Source organism: Ochotona curzoniae, unplaced genomic scaffold (genome assembly GCF_017591425.1).
Source record: "Ochotona curzoniae isolate NIBS_2020 unplaced genomic scaffold, NIBS_Ocur_1.0 contig_430, whole genome shotgun sequence".
Lineage (NCBI taxonomy): Eukaryota > Metazoa > Chordata > Mammalia > Lagomorpha > Ochotonidae > Ochotona > Ochotona curzoniae.
In genome coordinates this window covers 6585193-6601192 of record NW_024466219.1, presented here as the reverse complement: position 1 = coordinate 6601192, position 16000 = coordinate 6585193, and the positions used below count along the sequence as shown (strand labels likewise).

Genomic DNA, 16000 nt, shown 5'->3' with positions numbered 1-16000 from the left:
CCCACAGCCAGGAGAGAGCTTCCTCTGGGTCTCCCACGTGGGTGCAGGGTCCCAAGGCTCTAGGTCATGCTTGACTGCTTTCCCAGGCCACAAGCAGGGAGCTGGATGGGAAGTGGAGACACTAGTGAGGCGCCTAGGCTCTGGCTATGTAAACCATTTGGGGAATGGATTATTTCAGCATCCGTAATCCAGAACCAGACACCACTCATCCCTAACCTGTGTCCTACAGCTGTAAGAAGGTAAACAAACTGTGTTTCTTCCCAATCAGTGCTGGTGCCCTGAAGTAGCCTGCCTCTAACCTGGATACCTAACACAATTAGCAATGACATATGATTACAATCTTCCGTTTCTCATGTTTGACAGAATTCAAACAAAAGAGACTTGACAACATAGCATGCATGTAGAATTTCTGATACAATAAAAAAACAGACTAAAGATACTCCATTCTGGCTCATGCCAGTGTTAAATGAATTAGAGTGGAATAAAGTAGGCCGACGACTTGCCTTCTCTAGGCAGTTGGAGGCCATGGAAGTGGCCCTGTTGATGAGTCACAATCAGCTGTGTGGCTCAGGACTCGGCCAGACGCCCTGGCCTCTCATGAAATGGGTTTTCCTCCCACTGTAAGTTTCTTTTTTTTTTAAGATTTATTATTATTATTATTATTTTTATTGCAAAGGCGGATATACAGAGAGGAGAGACAGAGAGGAAGATCTTCCGTCCGATGATTCACTCCCCAAGTGAGTGCAACGGCCGATGCTATGCCGATCTGAAGCCAGGAGCCTCTTCTGGGTCTCTCACGCGGGTGCAGGGTCCCAAAGCTTTGGGCCGCACTATAAGTTTCACAGCATCTAGCAAATGGTCCCATGTGTCTTGGGTAAAGTTAAAATGTTTGGATGACAGGTACTTAAGATTCTTCCCCGTAAAGCAGTGAACCTAAGCATACTTCAGAGTGCAAAGGGCTGGCCCAGCAGGTTAAGTCACCGCCTGCGACGCTGGGGTCCCCCTCTCAGGGCACCTGCTTTCCATCCAGCTTCCTGATCATGTACCTGGGAAAGCAGCAGCAGAGGGCTCACCTACCTGCACCCCATCCTCCCATGTGGGGGGCCTGAACGAAGTTCTTGACTCCTGCCTTCCACCGGGCCCAGCCCCAGCTGCTGCAGACATCTGGCAAGTCGATTAACAGACAGAGATCTCTGTGCCTGTCTCAGCCTTTCGGTTACATCTTTTATTACAATGTTTGTGACAAACAGAATTAAAGTTTAAAATTATGCACTCCGAAGATCTTCAAAAAGTTCACAAGAAATATGTGCTACATAAAACCTTGGGACCAGCACCATGGCATAGCAAGCTAAACCTCCACACGCAGTACCAACATTTCATTTGATCACTGGTTCAAGTCCTGGTTGCTCCACTTTGATCGAGCTACCTTCAACAGCCTGGGAAGGCGGCAGAGGAGGGCCCAAGTCCTTCAGCCCTTGCAACCACGGGAAAGATCTGGAAAAAGCTCCTGGCTTCAGATGGCTCTGGCCATTACAGTCATTTGGGGAGTGAACCAACAGATGGGAGATCCTGTCTCTTGCCTCCTCTCCCTCTGTAACTATACTGTTCAAATCAAAGTACATAAACCTTTTTTTAAAATCTATGAATTTCCACTTCATGTTTATTTGAGTGACAGCTCTGCCGGTTCAGGGCCCAAATACCAACCACAGCTAGGATTAAGACAGGGTCAGAACCTCCACCTAGGTCTCCCATGTGGCTGTCAAGGACACATCCAGTTAAGCCCTTACCAACACCCTCCAGGATGCAAATTAACAAATCTAATTTAGACTTTATCGAGCATAGTCTAAAGCAGGATTTCCGGTAGGAAAAGCCTTTTTAAGTCTGACATGAAATCAGTTTCAACTGCATTCCCTGTCACAGATTTGCAGACTGTGAGTATCAGAAATCGAACCACGGACTCTGTTCTGTTTCTGTGACAGAACACTTGAGACTGGGCTGTTACTGGAGCAGAGGTTAGGTCTTCCACTCGGGGGCTGGACAGCCCTCACAGGAGCCGTGTGCGGGGCACCCTCCCCACAGACTCGATCCTCCAGCACCCAGTGTCAGAGGGGGTGAGCCCACTGCCCACCACCCAGCCTGTCGGCGCATGAGACAGACAGATGTGGCAGAGGTTCTGTCCGAGCAGTTCTGGTTTATTTGGGAAACACGAACTCTTATATAGGAACAGTGAACAGCCTCAGGCCAGGAGTTCCAGGAGAGGGAAGAGCTAATCACCGTGCGGAAGCCGCCTCCCCCAGACCAGGGGCAGGTGGGCACAGGGTGTTCAGGAGCACAGACACGGCCCTGGCCAGTCTTTCTCAGAACAACTGATCCCCGCCCTGGTTCATGCCCAGGCCTCTTCCACTGGTCACCATCTTGTTCGACACGTGTGACCCAGTGGCCTCTTTGTCCTAAAGCCACACAGCATGTGCACTGCAGGAGTGGAAGGGTGTGTGTGGACAGGAGCCCATCCCTTGCACGGGCATCCCACTGTGAGTGCAGCACTCTCACCTGTCACTGTCAGCACCGCTGGACTGGGGACTCCAACCCGGGAACTCTGGAGCACGTGTTCTCACACCGAGACACCCAGTCTAACCTCCTCCATCTCACGCTCCTAGGAGCTTTCAACACAGTGTGGAAAGCCGAGCTCGCTGCCTCACCGTGCGACTCACGGCTCTCCGAGCTGCTCCGCGTCCATCCGCAGTGCTGGTGCATCCCACCTTGCAGTTTTTGCTGCTGGGTACAATTTTGTGCCCCACAACCAACGACTCATTCAGTTCAGCGAGGACTCAGCGTTCATGATAAGATTGCTTATGCCTGTCCTCTCGGGAAACACGAAGGATGGAGGCGTGTCTCAGGTGACCCAAGCCCTCCCGACCTTGTTCTGAATGCCATCACTGGCAGCCTGAGAGTTTTAAAAGCTCATTTCACTTGCTACCACTGAAAGCAAAGAGTTCACGCCTTTGGAATATCACAGGAAGAAAGAATTTCAAATACTTACTTCCCAGCCCTTGGTTTTACAATTCATGTACCATTTTCAGTTCAACTGAATTGGCAAACAGGAAGATGAGGCTTCTGCAGCAATTTCTGTTCATTAGTTTTAATCTCTTGGAGACATTTCGTTTATTTAAAACAGCCTCAAACATTGTAAAGGCATGATTGGGTATAATCACACTAAATAACAGATTTTACCAACAAAAGTGTGTCACTGAAATTCGCTCCTCTTACTTTTTTTTAAAGTAACACTGATGAACCAGTGGCAGCAACTTCCCCTCTCTGTGAAGTCTATGTGTGTCAGTTGCACCTCCAATAAAAGTTCCATTGACAAATATTCTTGGAACCTGTCAGATAAATAAAAGGTAAATTAGGCCTCACTCAAACATTAGAAGTGCAAAGTCATCTCACAGCAGTAATAATAAATGTGCACATTCTGGTTACGATGCTTAGCCCTAGTGGAGGAAAAACGAGGAGGAACTGGTTCCAGATCATGGCAGTAAATGATGGAGCTGAGATTCAAATCTAGGACAATGTGACTCAGAGTCCTTCCTCCGGTGGAATTCTGACTCCTAGTAACGTCTAAGTGGTTCTTCTACATGTATCCATTAAAGAACAAACTTCCACGCACACATACCCAAGCATGAAAGCAACAACACTGCCCGCAGCCCTGAAGCAGCTGGCAGGTCATGCAGTTCTGCAGTGCCCAGATAAGGGCGGGGCACTCCGAGAGCACCCGCACGACGCACAGGTGACGGCTCAGACAGCGCCATCACCCCGCCGCGTCCCGGCCAACGCAGACACACAGACAGCGAGCGGTGCTGTTGTCATGTCTAACCCTTGCTTTCTCGATCGATGCATGATCCCTGGGGACGTCTGGCTCGTTCCTCTCCCCACCCACAATGCGGGAACAGCTCCAAGGTAGGTCTACTCACTGTTCTCTCTCCAGTCATTTTGTGAAGAGCATCCTGAAACTGGCTTCCGTACTCCAACATGTCCAGTTCCACCACTTTATAGTTGATATTCATATCGTGGAAAAGCTTTTTTGCCATCGTACAGTAAGAACAGGTTGTTTTTGAGAAAATCACCACACAATTATCAGAAATTGTTTCCTGTAATCAAACCCCAAAAATCATTTTAATTCGAGACATACATTTTGGGAAAGGAATTACAATACAATAGAAAGGGTGTTGATGGTAAAGTCCAATGAATCAGCACTCAGACTAAGCTGCTACCATCTATTCTATTCATCTATAGACAAAGGATAACAGTCATTTCAAAGGAATGTTACTGGAAAAACATGCAACCAACAGACAACAATTACCTGTCCATACCCACATTAAGAGTAGCTGAGTCTCATAGCCAGCAATGTGGTATAGCAGGTAAAGACGCCACCTGCGACTCTAGCATCTCATATGGGCTCCTCCCATTCAGCTCCATGCTGGTGGCCTAGGAAAAGTACTGGACGAAGGTCCAAATACTTGGGAGCCCAACACCCACCTAAGAGACCCAGATAAAGCTCCCAACTCCTGGCCAGGCTGTCACAGTCATGCTCAAGCAGCTGGACCCTTGCTACACATGTGGGAGACCTGGATGGAGTTTCCCAACCCCAGCAGGTGTGGGCATTTGGGGGATGAACAAGCAGGTCAGAGCTTGATGTGTATATCTCCCTTCTCCCTCTGCACCTGTCTGCTTTTCAAACAATTTAAACTTAATAAGTCTCATACTCAACTCACACACACCTGCATATGCCAGGCCCAGTGTTCCACACCTGGCCTCTTCCAGGTCACGTAAGCCTCGCCAGTCCTGAGGTCGCAGCATGCACCTTGCAAGGGAGCAAAGTGGGTCACTTCAAAGCAGAGCGAGCATGTGCTCACGGTCCTCAAGTTGTAAATGGGGGCGCCAGATGCCAAGCCTGGCCAGTAGACGTGGCTGTACGGCCGGGGCACTTCACCACTGTCTCACCACTCACACGCTCAGCAGGCATTCAGATCTTGGCTGCTCACCTCATGCAACTGCCAAAGCTGAGGAAGGATATGAGATTTCTCTGGGAGGTGAGGTTTTCACTAACCCAAGTGCAACAATAGCTGACTCCTCCCATATGTCCTCCCAGCACACCAGCTAGCCCAGGACACCGATAAGGTGTTCTCACACTGCTGGTCCCGGGAAAGCTCCTCTCGGACGCACAGGAAGCAGAGGCTAGCAGGAGTAGTTTGCAAAACTCCGGAGATGATGCCTCTCTCAGCCTGGTCTGGAAGCCTCCCGCCAGGCTCTCTCCACAAGAAGCACGAGGCTGCCCTGTGCATCTGCGCAGCCAGCGACACTGGGTTTGTTGTTCGCTTCTGGGAGTGTGGCGGTCCAGGTCCTCCCGGCAATCTGAATGGGTATAGCCAGCACCAGGCAGCTGTCTACGCTGCTCTTCCGTGTGGGCTGAAGAAAAGCACCTTCCAGACCAAGGTCACGAAACCAAGGAGAGTAACTAGGCAAAAATGCTGCCGAAGCTACACGCCAGCTTGGATGTCAGAGGGACTTGGCTCACAGACCCACTGTTGGTAGTCTGTCTAGTTATGCTTTCTCGTGGTTAAGTATACAAATATCTCAGGAAGGACCACTCACCTTAGGAAAGTGTTCACAAATCCATTTTACAGATGACAAAACTGAGGCAGTGGGATTCACAATATCTGAATGCTCTTTTTCAAAAACTTCCCTTAATATTCCAACACTTTACTTATTTGCATTTTATTGAAAATCAGGGACAGATCTTCCATCCTCTGGTTCATTTCCCACATGACTCTAAGAGCCAGGACAACTCTGGCTCTCCCACATGGGTAGCAGGGACCAAAGTATTTCAGCCGCTGCCGGATGCCTCCTGGGATGTACGGCAGGCAGGGGCTGGGAGTAGGACATCATCCCAGGCGCTCTGACACCGGACATGGGGAGGTCTCAACTACTGCACTAAGCACCTGCCCCATTCCAGAAAATTCCTAAAAATCAGATTCAGGACAGGAAGGAAGGGAAGGTGTGGGAAGGCAGAAGGGAGAAGGAGAGAAGGAATGACTGATGGCATCTGCTGGTTACACGCATGTTCACAACAGCCAGGACTGGCCCAGGCCAAGGTCAGGACTGAGGACCTCCACCAGCTCTCCGACATGGGTGGGTAGATCATCCACGCAGCAGCACAGGTGGGCCGGAGCAGAGGCCGGCCTCCACCCAGGCACACCAGGGTGGAATGCAAGCCTCTCCAGCACTGCTTCACCCGCTCCATCACAACACACACCCTCCCTTCTCACACACTTTAATTACCCAAATGATCTAGGGCTGCTTGGGCTCAGGGATTGTTTTAATAGCAGATTTAAAAATGAGTATTAATTCAGTAGCTCATTTGATGAGCGATGCCTGGTTTGGACATTGAGTGAGCATAACATGTATGTGTCAAGACCCAATTCTGTTCCAGAACATGGTTCTTGCCCTTGTGTCTCCCACACACCACTCACCTGGATCTGGTTCACAGGAGAGGTTGCTGACGACCCCAAGGACGTCGATGTGCTGCTTCCCATCCTGAAGAGAATTAGAAAGGACGGTACAGTTCAGTAAGCAGTAGTCAAAATACAGTGCATGTGTTATCTGAGGAAAATTTTTAAGCACCAATACATCCAAACTGGGAAGGGCCAGAGTTGCAGCACAGTGCGTTGGTTCACATCCAGCTGCTTTGCCTCCAATTCAGCCCCCGGCTAGTGCACCTGAGACCGGGGGCTAAAGCACCTGAGACCGGAGGCTAATGCACCTGAGACTGGAGGCTAGTGCACCTGAGACAGCCTCGAAATGCGGACCCTCGTACCACCCTGGCTCCTGGTTCTCCCTCTTTGTCATTCTATAGCTTTTATTTTTAAAGATGTATTTATTTGAAAGAGAGGGAGACACAGAGAGAGAAAGATCCTCCATCTGCTGAGTCATTCTTCAGGAAGTACAACTGCCAGGACTGAGTTGGGCAAAAGCCAGGAGTCCAAGGCTTGGGCCAGCCTGCTTCTCACAGGCTGTCAGCAGGAAGCTGGATCAGCAGTGTAGAAGCTGGGACTCGCACAGGTGCTATATGGGATGCCGGTGCTGCAGACAACGTCTTTATCCACTACACAGCAACACCAGCCCATCAATGCTTTTACATCAAGTTCTAGGATAAGAAACACACCTGCCAAGCAGCACCAACACCTGCGTGCAGTCCCAAGAAGGCTATTTTTACTACAGCTTCTTTTTATAAGGTCCCAATCAACCCTTTTTTTTCTTTTTCACTCAGTATGAACATGTAGTCCCGTTTGTCAGTGAATGTTTGAGCAGGCTACCCTGGGATGCCATTAGTCTATGCAGTGGACCTGCACATTCCGGGGTGGGGGGGGGGGGCGGAAGGAAGCTCTAACAACCACCAACTTCAGTTGTAACAAAAATGCATGAGACACTGCAACACTGCAACTACCCAGTGCCTCCAATCTGTTATTCCTTGCTTCTCAACAAATCAGCAAGGAAATCCAACAAACATAAAAATAGGAGCTGGCCCAGTGGTTAAGGCGCCCACCTCCCACCGCAGTACCTGGGTCCAACTCCATTCCCAGTGCTAACTCCAGTTTTCCACAGCTGGCCCTGCACTGAGTTCCTGCCTCCTAGCCCCAGCCCCGACTGATGCTGGCATTTAGGAGTGAATTGGCAGGCACGGACTCCTGCATACAACTCCCTCTGGGTGTGCGCTTATACTGGACAGGGCTGAGGAGTAACCAGATGAGGGGGCTGGACCAGGGCCACCATCACCGAAAACACCACTGTAGGCCGGTGGGGCGGGGGGGTGGGGGGGGAAGCAAAACGATTTGGCAGTTGACACTAACTTAAGGTTCTCTGACGGAATACATCAGCTTCTGGTCTGCTCAAAACCATCACTACAGCATTTACCCCTAAAAGAACAAGCCCTCTAGAACATTCCTAAGAGGTGGGGGGATGAGGCTAACTGAAGATTCTGAGTAGTACTCCTCGCTCACCTCCCCCACCGCATACAACAAGCTTCTAGAAGGACCTTTCGCCTTCCATTGCTAGCTGCGTCTAGGAACACCAGCTTCCCAGGCAAGGAAGGGGCCTGGAGAGACAGCGCATCACCAAAAGTAAGCAGTGGACGCAGAGCCTGCTTGGGGGCCAAGTGAGCCCATGTGTCCGCAGAGGCCAGTATGGGGGTCTCCCTGTGGTCGGCAGAGCGAACCCCGAGTCCCGGGGAGGCCGTGAGGGACTTAAAGCGGCACCGCCTCCCCCAACACACACCCAGGCCGGCCGCGGATCTCGCTCCAAAGCCCGCGGGGTGCCCAGGGCGAACACCTGATCAAGCCGTGCTGCTTGGGTCACCGGTTCCGACCGCAGACCCCCGCGTCCCCTCGCGTCCTTCCCGAGCAGCCGCCCCCGTACCCGGCTCTTCTCGCCGTGCCGACCAGCCGCTGGGCCGCGCCGCCCCCTCTCCGGAACAGCTGCGTCCCCACCAGCGCCGGGCGCCGCCAGGACATGGTGGGAGCTCGGGTCCGCGACCGGCGAAGGGGCCTGTGGCTGCGGCGCCGCACTGCCCGCCCGCTCCGCCGGGCCCCGCCTCCGGCCGCCGGGCGCCGCGCCCCGCCCCGGGCTGCCCGCGCCGCCGCCGGCCTCCTCGGGTCAGCCGGCCTCCTCGGGCCAGCCGAGCCCCGGGTGTCCCCGGCCATCGCGGCCCACGTGCCGCCGGCGCGCCAGCGTGGGCGCCGCTCACCTGCGCGCTGGGCCGGCGCGCTCCGGCTGGCCCCTGGATGCCACGCAATGCTCCTGGAGGCCACGCGCATTGCGCGAAGCAGCGCCAAGAGGACCCCTGACGGCGTGCGTGCTCACGGCCTGGGTGGAAGCATCCTCGCAGGGTCCGGCCACACGGGATTCCTGCGGCGTGGTACAAACTCTTCGGTTGCCACCCGCGGATCAGGCCCGGGGTTCAGGACCCTCAGAATTCATGCTGCACGGGGAGAGGTGGGGTGGGTTTCACGTTCAGAACTTTTAAATTGTGTTCCGGTGTTGAACAGTTCTGTTTCCAAAAACTACAGGTGACATTCGGGAACCAAAGGCAGTGGCTCCGAGGTGCTCCCTACCCCGGTGGCTCGGCGAGGGCCGCCGGTACACAGCTTCTGGTCTTGGTAATAAAGGCCTGTTGGTGCGTCACTCTCAAGTCACGGAGTCAGCCTTCATTTGTAAGGGGAACGCTCAGATCTTAGCATCAAGGGGAAGTAGTGGGTCTCAAACTCCATCCACTGGGATTGGGATCGAACACTTTGTCGCCACTAGTTTACTCCCCCAGCTCGCACGGCTGAATTTCCTTTCGCTCACGGGATGAGAAAGTCAGCTACAGAAACACATACTGCTCAACTGTGGTCGCTCTTCATAAATACAAACTCAAACTTTGTTTTTATTAAGGTATATCCTCTACAATGTTGCTTTTACTATTTTTTTTTTTAAGGCAAAACAGCTCTTTGGGCGACTTTATTTTTTGTTTAAGAATATTAACTAATTGTCTGAAATTTTATCTCAAAGATAAATGAGATGGGGCCCGGCGCGGTGGCGCAGTGTTTAAGGTCCTCGCCTTGCACGCCCGGGATCCCATATGGGTACCGGTTCTATCCCGGCAGCCCTGCTTCCCTTCCAGCTCCCTGCCTGTGGCCCGGGAAAGCAGTCGAGGACGGCCCAAAGCTTTGGGACCCTGCACCCGCATGGGAGACTTGGAAGAGACTTGGGGAGTGAATCATCAGGTGGAAGATCTTCCTCTGTCTCTCCTCCTCTCTGTATATCTTTGTAATGAAAATAAATAAATCGTTTTAAAAATACACATATTTTTATTGGAAAGGCAGAATTACAGAGAGGAGAGAAACAGATCTTTCATCCACTGGTTCACTCCCCAAATAGCTGCCATGGCTGGAGCTGAGCTGATCTAAAGCCAGGGACCAGGAGCATGGAAGTGGAGTAACTGGGACATAAACCAGCACCCATATGGGATCCTGACGCTTTAAGAGGTAGGATTAGCCAATTGAGCCTTTGTGCTGGGCGCAGGTCTCAATTTTTTTTTAAAGATTTATTTTATTTTTATTGGAAAGTCAGATATACAGAGGAGAGACCGAAAGAAAGATCTTCTATCCGATGATTCACTCCCCAAGTGAGCGCAACGGCTGATGCTATGCTGATCCTCAGGCAGGATCCAGGAACTTCCTCCAGGTCTCCCACATGGGTGCAGGGTCCCAAAGCCTTGGGTGACAATTTATACGTCTTTCCTAAGATCAAGGACAGTGCAGAGCGGGACAGACACAGCCCTCACAACAAGGGACGAGACTGAGGGTGTCACTGCTTAAGGAATGGAAGAACACTCAAGGAGAATGCAGGCAGCAGGGGCAGGAGGGCTAGCTGCTCACTGGCCACTAGCAAGGCCAGCGCCAGCAGAGAAGGGAGAGTAGACACCAGCAGGCTCCCTGGGCAGACAACTGCAGAAACCACAGAGCCTGCATGTGAGTGACCGCAGCCACGGGCGGGTCCAGCCAGGTAGTTGAATGGCAGGGAGCAGGTCTTGGGGGGGAGCTGGGGGTGCTTCCCTGTGCTCCTGGGGCTGAGGATCGGCTGGAAGCTCTGAGAACTTGCTTTCTGGTGGTCTCAAGGGCAGTTGGAGAGGCACAGTCTGGGTGTACAAGTCTGAGCATGGCTGCGCCAATGTTTTGGCATCTGGTGTGGACTGTGGAGTGACGGCTGAGCACAGGCAGGAGGCACATCAGAACAGCAGCCAGGAGGCAGCTGCTGTCATCTCAGAACCCAGCAAGCATGCAGAGGGGGAACTCATCAATCTAACATGCTGAAGTCAGGCATAACACTTTGGTCTGAAGTACAGTCCGGGAACATATATGTAATTATTTATGTTTATTATACAAATTTACAGATGAGAGAAAGATCTATCTGCTGGTTCACTCCCCAAGTGACTACAACAGCTGGAGCTGAAATTAAAACTCAAGAGCCAGGTACTTTTTCTGGGTCTTCCAGGTAGATGCAGGTTCCCAAGGCTTTGGGACACCCTCCACTGTTTTCCCAGGCCACAAGCAGGGAGCTGGATGGGAAATGAAGCAGCCGGGACACAAGCCAGCACCCTTATGGAATCCCAGTGCTTCAATGCTTAAAGATCAGCCAGTTGAGGCACTGTACTGGTTCCAGTCTGGGATCTTTCAAGATGAAAACATTCTGTCCATAGAATCTCGTGCTTAATACAGTGCCAGTCCTCTGCAAAAGTTAGATGGTAGGGACCAGCATGGTGGTATAGAGTGCTTAGCATCTGACTGCAGGGAGCAGTTCACATCCTGCTGCTCCAGTTGCAATCTGCCTCCTGCTTATGGCATAGGAAAGCCACCGAGGATGGCCCAAGTCCTTGGGACTCTACCCATGTGGGAGACCAGAAAGAAGCTCCTGGCCCCTGGCTTCAGATCAGCTCAGCTCTAACCATTGTGGCCATTTGGGGAGTGAACCAGTGGGTAGAAAATTTATCACTCCTTCTCTTTGTAACTCTGCCTTTCAAATATATGTAAGTCTTAACAATAAAATAGATTATAACCAAATTATTTTACAACATATTGATCTATAATATTCAGCCTTTGAAATGAAACTGAATCTCAGAAAAGCGTTTCACCAAAATTGTTCAGTTGATTTTTACAAGTTCTCGCTGAAGTTATAATTCAAGAAAATGTTAAGAATAATGTAAATACTAGGGTAAAATGACTCTTTTCTATATATACTCATATTGTAACTGCACAAAATATATATTTCTCTTTTTTGTACGCTAATGAACAAAATAAGCCCTGAGCCTATGACTATTTGTCTGTTCACCTCATTGATAACACTGGAATCACCACCACAGGGCTTTGTGGCTTTCAGATCTCAGCTCAGTAATGTCCTGTAGCTCTTGAGAAGAGCAGCCTGCTATCCTTTCCTCGTGATAAAGCCAATCTGCCTACCAGTTCCCCAAGGCCCTCTGTCCGCATCGGAGATGCCCTGTAATGAGCCTTGCACTGGGCTAGCATGTGGCCACCTGCTCCTGATGAGCCGAGAGTCACGCCCCCAGTCACCCTCCCTCAGGAGGAGGCTAGTTCTGTCCTACACCCATCTGATGTCCTCATCTACCGCCAATTCAACTTCATCTTTTTATTCTCAAACGTTGTCTTCATTATTCTGGAACAATGAGGAATATGCCCCACTGACAAGGACGCAGGGAGCTATGTCTCTTCCAATGTCTGTGATGGACAGGGTTGCACTGCGCCAAAGTCAGGAGCCAGGATCCCCATTTGGGTCACACACATGAATGGCACATAAAGAGAGGTAATTGTGTGCTTGGAAAACCAAAAGATTCTACTTTGAAAATCCATTGTACCAAGAAAATTTAATGAGGTAATCACACAAAATAAATGTATGAAATTCAAAAGCTGTTCACGCACTAGCAATTCACACAGTAGCAATAAGCAAAGCACTGTGGCAATAGTAAGTCAAGTCTACAGTGCCACACCCCATATGAGCACTGGTTCAAATCCTGGCTGCTCCATTTACAATGCGGCTTCCTGTAATGCAGCTGGGAAAGCAGGCAAGGCTGGTCCAAGTCCTTGGGTTTCTGCCCCCATGTAGAACTCAAAGGAAATGAATTCTGCATATGAGAAGGGATCTGTAATCCTATATTTACAGCAGCACAAATAGCAAAGACATGGAAACAACCCAGATGCTAAAGAAACCCAGTGGCTAAAGAAACTGTGGTAAATTTACTCCATGGAATATTACTCAGCCACTAAAAAGAATGAAATCCTACAATTTGCAACTAGATGGTCCCAACTAGACACCATTATACTCAGTGAAATAAGTGAATCCATATATTCTGACATAAGGCAGCGTTTATGTAAGTTGTAAGATCAATAACCCTTTCCATACTGTTTTTGCTGCATCCCATATTTTGAGGTTTTGTTTTTACTTTCATTTCTTCCAAATACTTTATTTTTTTCTAATCAAATTCATCGCTGGCTCATCGATCACACAGTGGCGTCATTTACCCAAGAGGCTTTTGCGTTTTTTCATTTCTTCATCCTTGCATCGGTAATCCAGTTGCACATTTTTTGACTCCATGGTGCTGTAATTTTTTTTATCTTAATACCTGTTGTTGACTTAGTTTCATGGCTTCTCATTTAAGGGAATGTACAGTGATGGTGTAATAGATCATCACATCCAGATGTGAAGATACAATGCAGTATGCATCTCTGCTTCCAAATCAAAGACAAATTCCCAAAGAAACTGTTGGACATATCTAGACAATAGAATGCTGGATGGTCTCACATTGTCTGTCCCAGCAATGTCAGGGAACACTTAAATAAGTAACTGATGGACTTATGACTGCTTATGAAGGACTATACTATTGTAATAATATGGAGAAAATCAGTTGAGTGGTGGTAATTTAGGCAGGGTGTAGGGAAATCCCAGACCCTATGGAATTGTATCATAACATTCAAAAATTTTAAAAATCTGTAAAGAAAAAAAGCCCAAACTATGTTGTTCAAAGATGAAGGGCCTTGGATTTTAAAAACATACAACCACCACAAAATTCGTACTTTCTTTAGATTTATTCATTTGCAAGCTAAGAGTTTGGTGGACAGAGATGTCATGCATCCACTGGCTCACCCTCCAATGGTGGCTGCTGCCAGGAGCTACATCTGAGTCTCGCTTGGTGTGGCAGTGTCCAAGCAATTGAACCATCTTCCACTGCTTTTCTTACAGTGTTAGCAGTGAACAAGGTGGACACTAACTGGCTGTCACAGGTAGATACTCTGCTCATTACGCCACAAGAATGGACTGAAAATTCAGTTACTGAAGAAAAGAGACGCTTTCTTGATGTGCATAGTGTTTATTTGGTACACATATTAACGTCTACAATAATGAACTGATGAGTAACAGTCCACCTGTATCCCAGGCCTACAGCAATTTACAAGTTGAGCATCCTTAGTCCAAAAAACAAATGCTCCAAAGCCCAAGACCTTGTTGAGTACTGACAAGATGTCACCAAGTGGGAAACTCAACAGGTGGATCTCTGTAACAGGTTACACTGGAAACAGTGCCCAAGATTAGCGTCTCAGGAATTTGTGAACTGTTTCCCAAGCACTTCACTGGGTAAATGGAAACAGAAGCCCACAACCATTATGGCCCATGTTGCGGACGAGGGATACTCCAACCTGCGTGAAGTAGGAGTGTGTAGGGCTGGAAAGGAGAAGTGGAAGATTTTACAGTATTAGTGAAAACTTGCATCATTAAATAAACTGACACATTAGTACATTCACCCATTTCCCACGAGCAAACAGAATTATTACATACTAGCTGTACTACTTACAGTGAGAAGTTGGAAGCATCAGTTTGTTAACAAACCTAGGAAACTCCCATCCCGCCCACCTTGCCCTTTCAGTTTTCTGGAAATGAAATAACTTTGTTACATATCAGATTTATACTTTTTTAAGCAACACCTTGACAATTTACAGTTTTCTTTCAGTTTTATAAAATATTTCTTCTTTGAAAGGTGAATATAAAAGAGTCCATGTAAATATACCGCTGGCCTGTTTTAATGAAGTCACTACTGTATCCGTTTCTGTGTATGAATTTGCTTGTAGATTCAAAACAGTCTGTTTTTAAGAATCACCTTAAAAATAAGTCGTTTTGGAGTTGTGCAACTCTTACATTTCATTGTTAAATATGGAACTTGGTCCCTGGAGGCCACAGAATAGTCAAAGTTCAGCTTCTTGGATGACTGGTTATATGAAACAGTAAGAAAGCAAAAACACTTTAATCTGCAACAGGCTTGGATGTGTAACAGTGCAGCCAGAGTATCATGTTTAGATCACTGAAGTACAATCAGCTTTTAAAACTTAATAAATTCGGATTCATTTGGGGTAACATTAAGAGTGTTAAGAGACCCTTTGAGTCCCAAACTTCTGATATGTTAAAACATTATTAAGGCATCACTTCACACACAGACCCTGTGCTAACGGAAGAGACAAACAACAATGCCGGTGCTGGATAGCTAGTCAGATTTTAAGGCAGGCAAAAGGCTCCTCTTTCTTTTTTTCCACTTTAAGGCTTGCATTCTTAAACTGAATCTATGCTGACATTATTTCATGTAATTTATACATTAACTAATAGTCAATTGTGGAAATCAAACCTCTGATATAGTTTAGAACTAACACACTGTCCCTCTGATTCTTTAAAAAAAAAAAAAAGATTTATTTTATTTTTATTGGAAAGTCAAACATACAGAGAGAAAGATCTTCCGCCTGGTGATTCACTCCCCAAGTGACCTCAACGGCCGGTGCTGTGCCAATCCAAAGCCAGAATTCAGGAGCCTCTTCCAGGTCTCCCACGCGGGTGCAGGGTCCCAAGGCTTTGGGCCGTCCTCGACTGCTTTTCCAGGCCACAAGCAGGGGGCTGGATGGGAAGTGGAGCTGCTGGGATTAGAACCGGCGTTCATATGGGATCCTAGTGCGTTCAAAGTGAGGACTTTAGCTGCTAGGCTGCAGGGCGCCAGATCCCCTCTGATTCTTTTTTTAAAAGATGATTCCACATTTTGGGTGATTTCATCATTTTGGGTGAATTTCTTCATTATCAGAGGCAGCCAATAAAAATATAACTTGAAACATTATAGAACTTGTATATTTAGAATCATGACATTAAAGTCTACATTTAGAATGGTTATTGCCACTCATTAATTCTATATTTCTAATTTAATTTGATTGTGTATAGATTGTGAAGTTTACAAATTGCAAATAAAGTCTAAAAATTTGTATCAATAAATTGTATCTTTTTAATCTCATTCATCATCCTAGCAATTCAAGTGTTCATTAAGTGAAGCCAGCAGAAATGTTATTTCATTAGCATCTTCTTGGTTACA

At 48.3% G+C, this 16000-nt stretch overlaps 1 protein-coding gene across 1 annotated transcript; it reads right to left on the bottom strand.

Moving 5' to 3' along the window:
* Positions 1-3123: 3123 nt before the first annotated feature.
* On the bottom strand, positions 3124-8606 carry GLRX2 (glutaredoxin 2). The gene is made up of 4 exons (XM_040985397.1): positions 8470-8606; positions 6528-6591; positions 3969-4145; positions 3124-3380 (listed from the first exon to the last, which is right to left on the bottom strand). The coding sequence occupies exons 1-4, from the start codon at positions 8562-8564 to the stop codon at positions 3264-3266; spliced, it is 453 nt and encodes a 150-aa protein (XP_040841331.1). The 5' UTR covers positions 8565-8606; the 3' UTR covers positions 3124-3263.
* Between the last annotated feature and the right edge of the window lie 7394 nt (positions 8607-16000).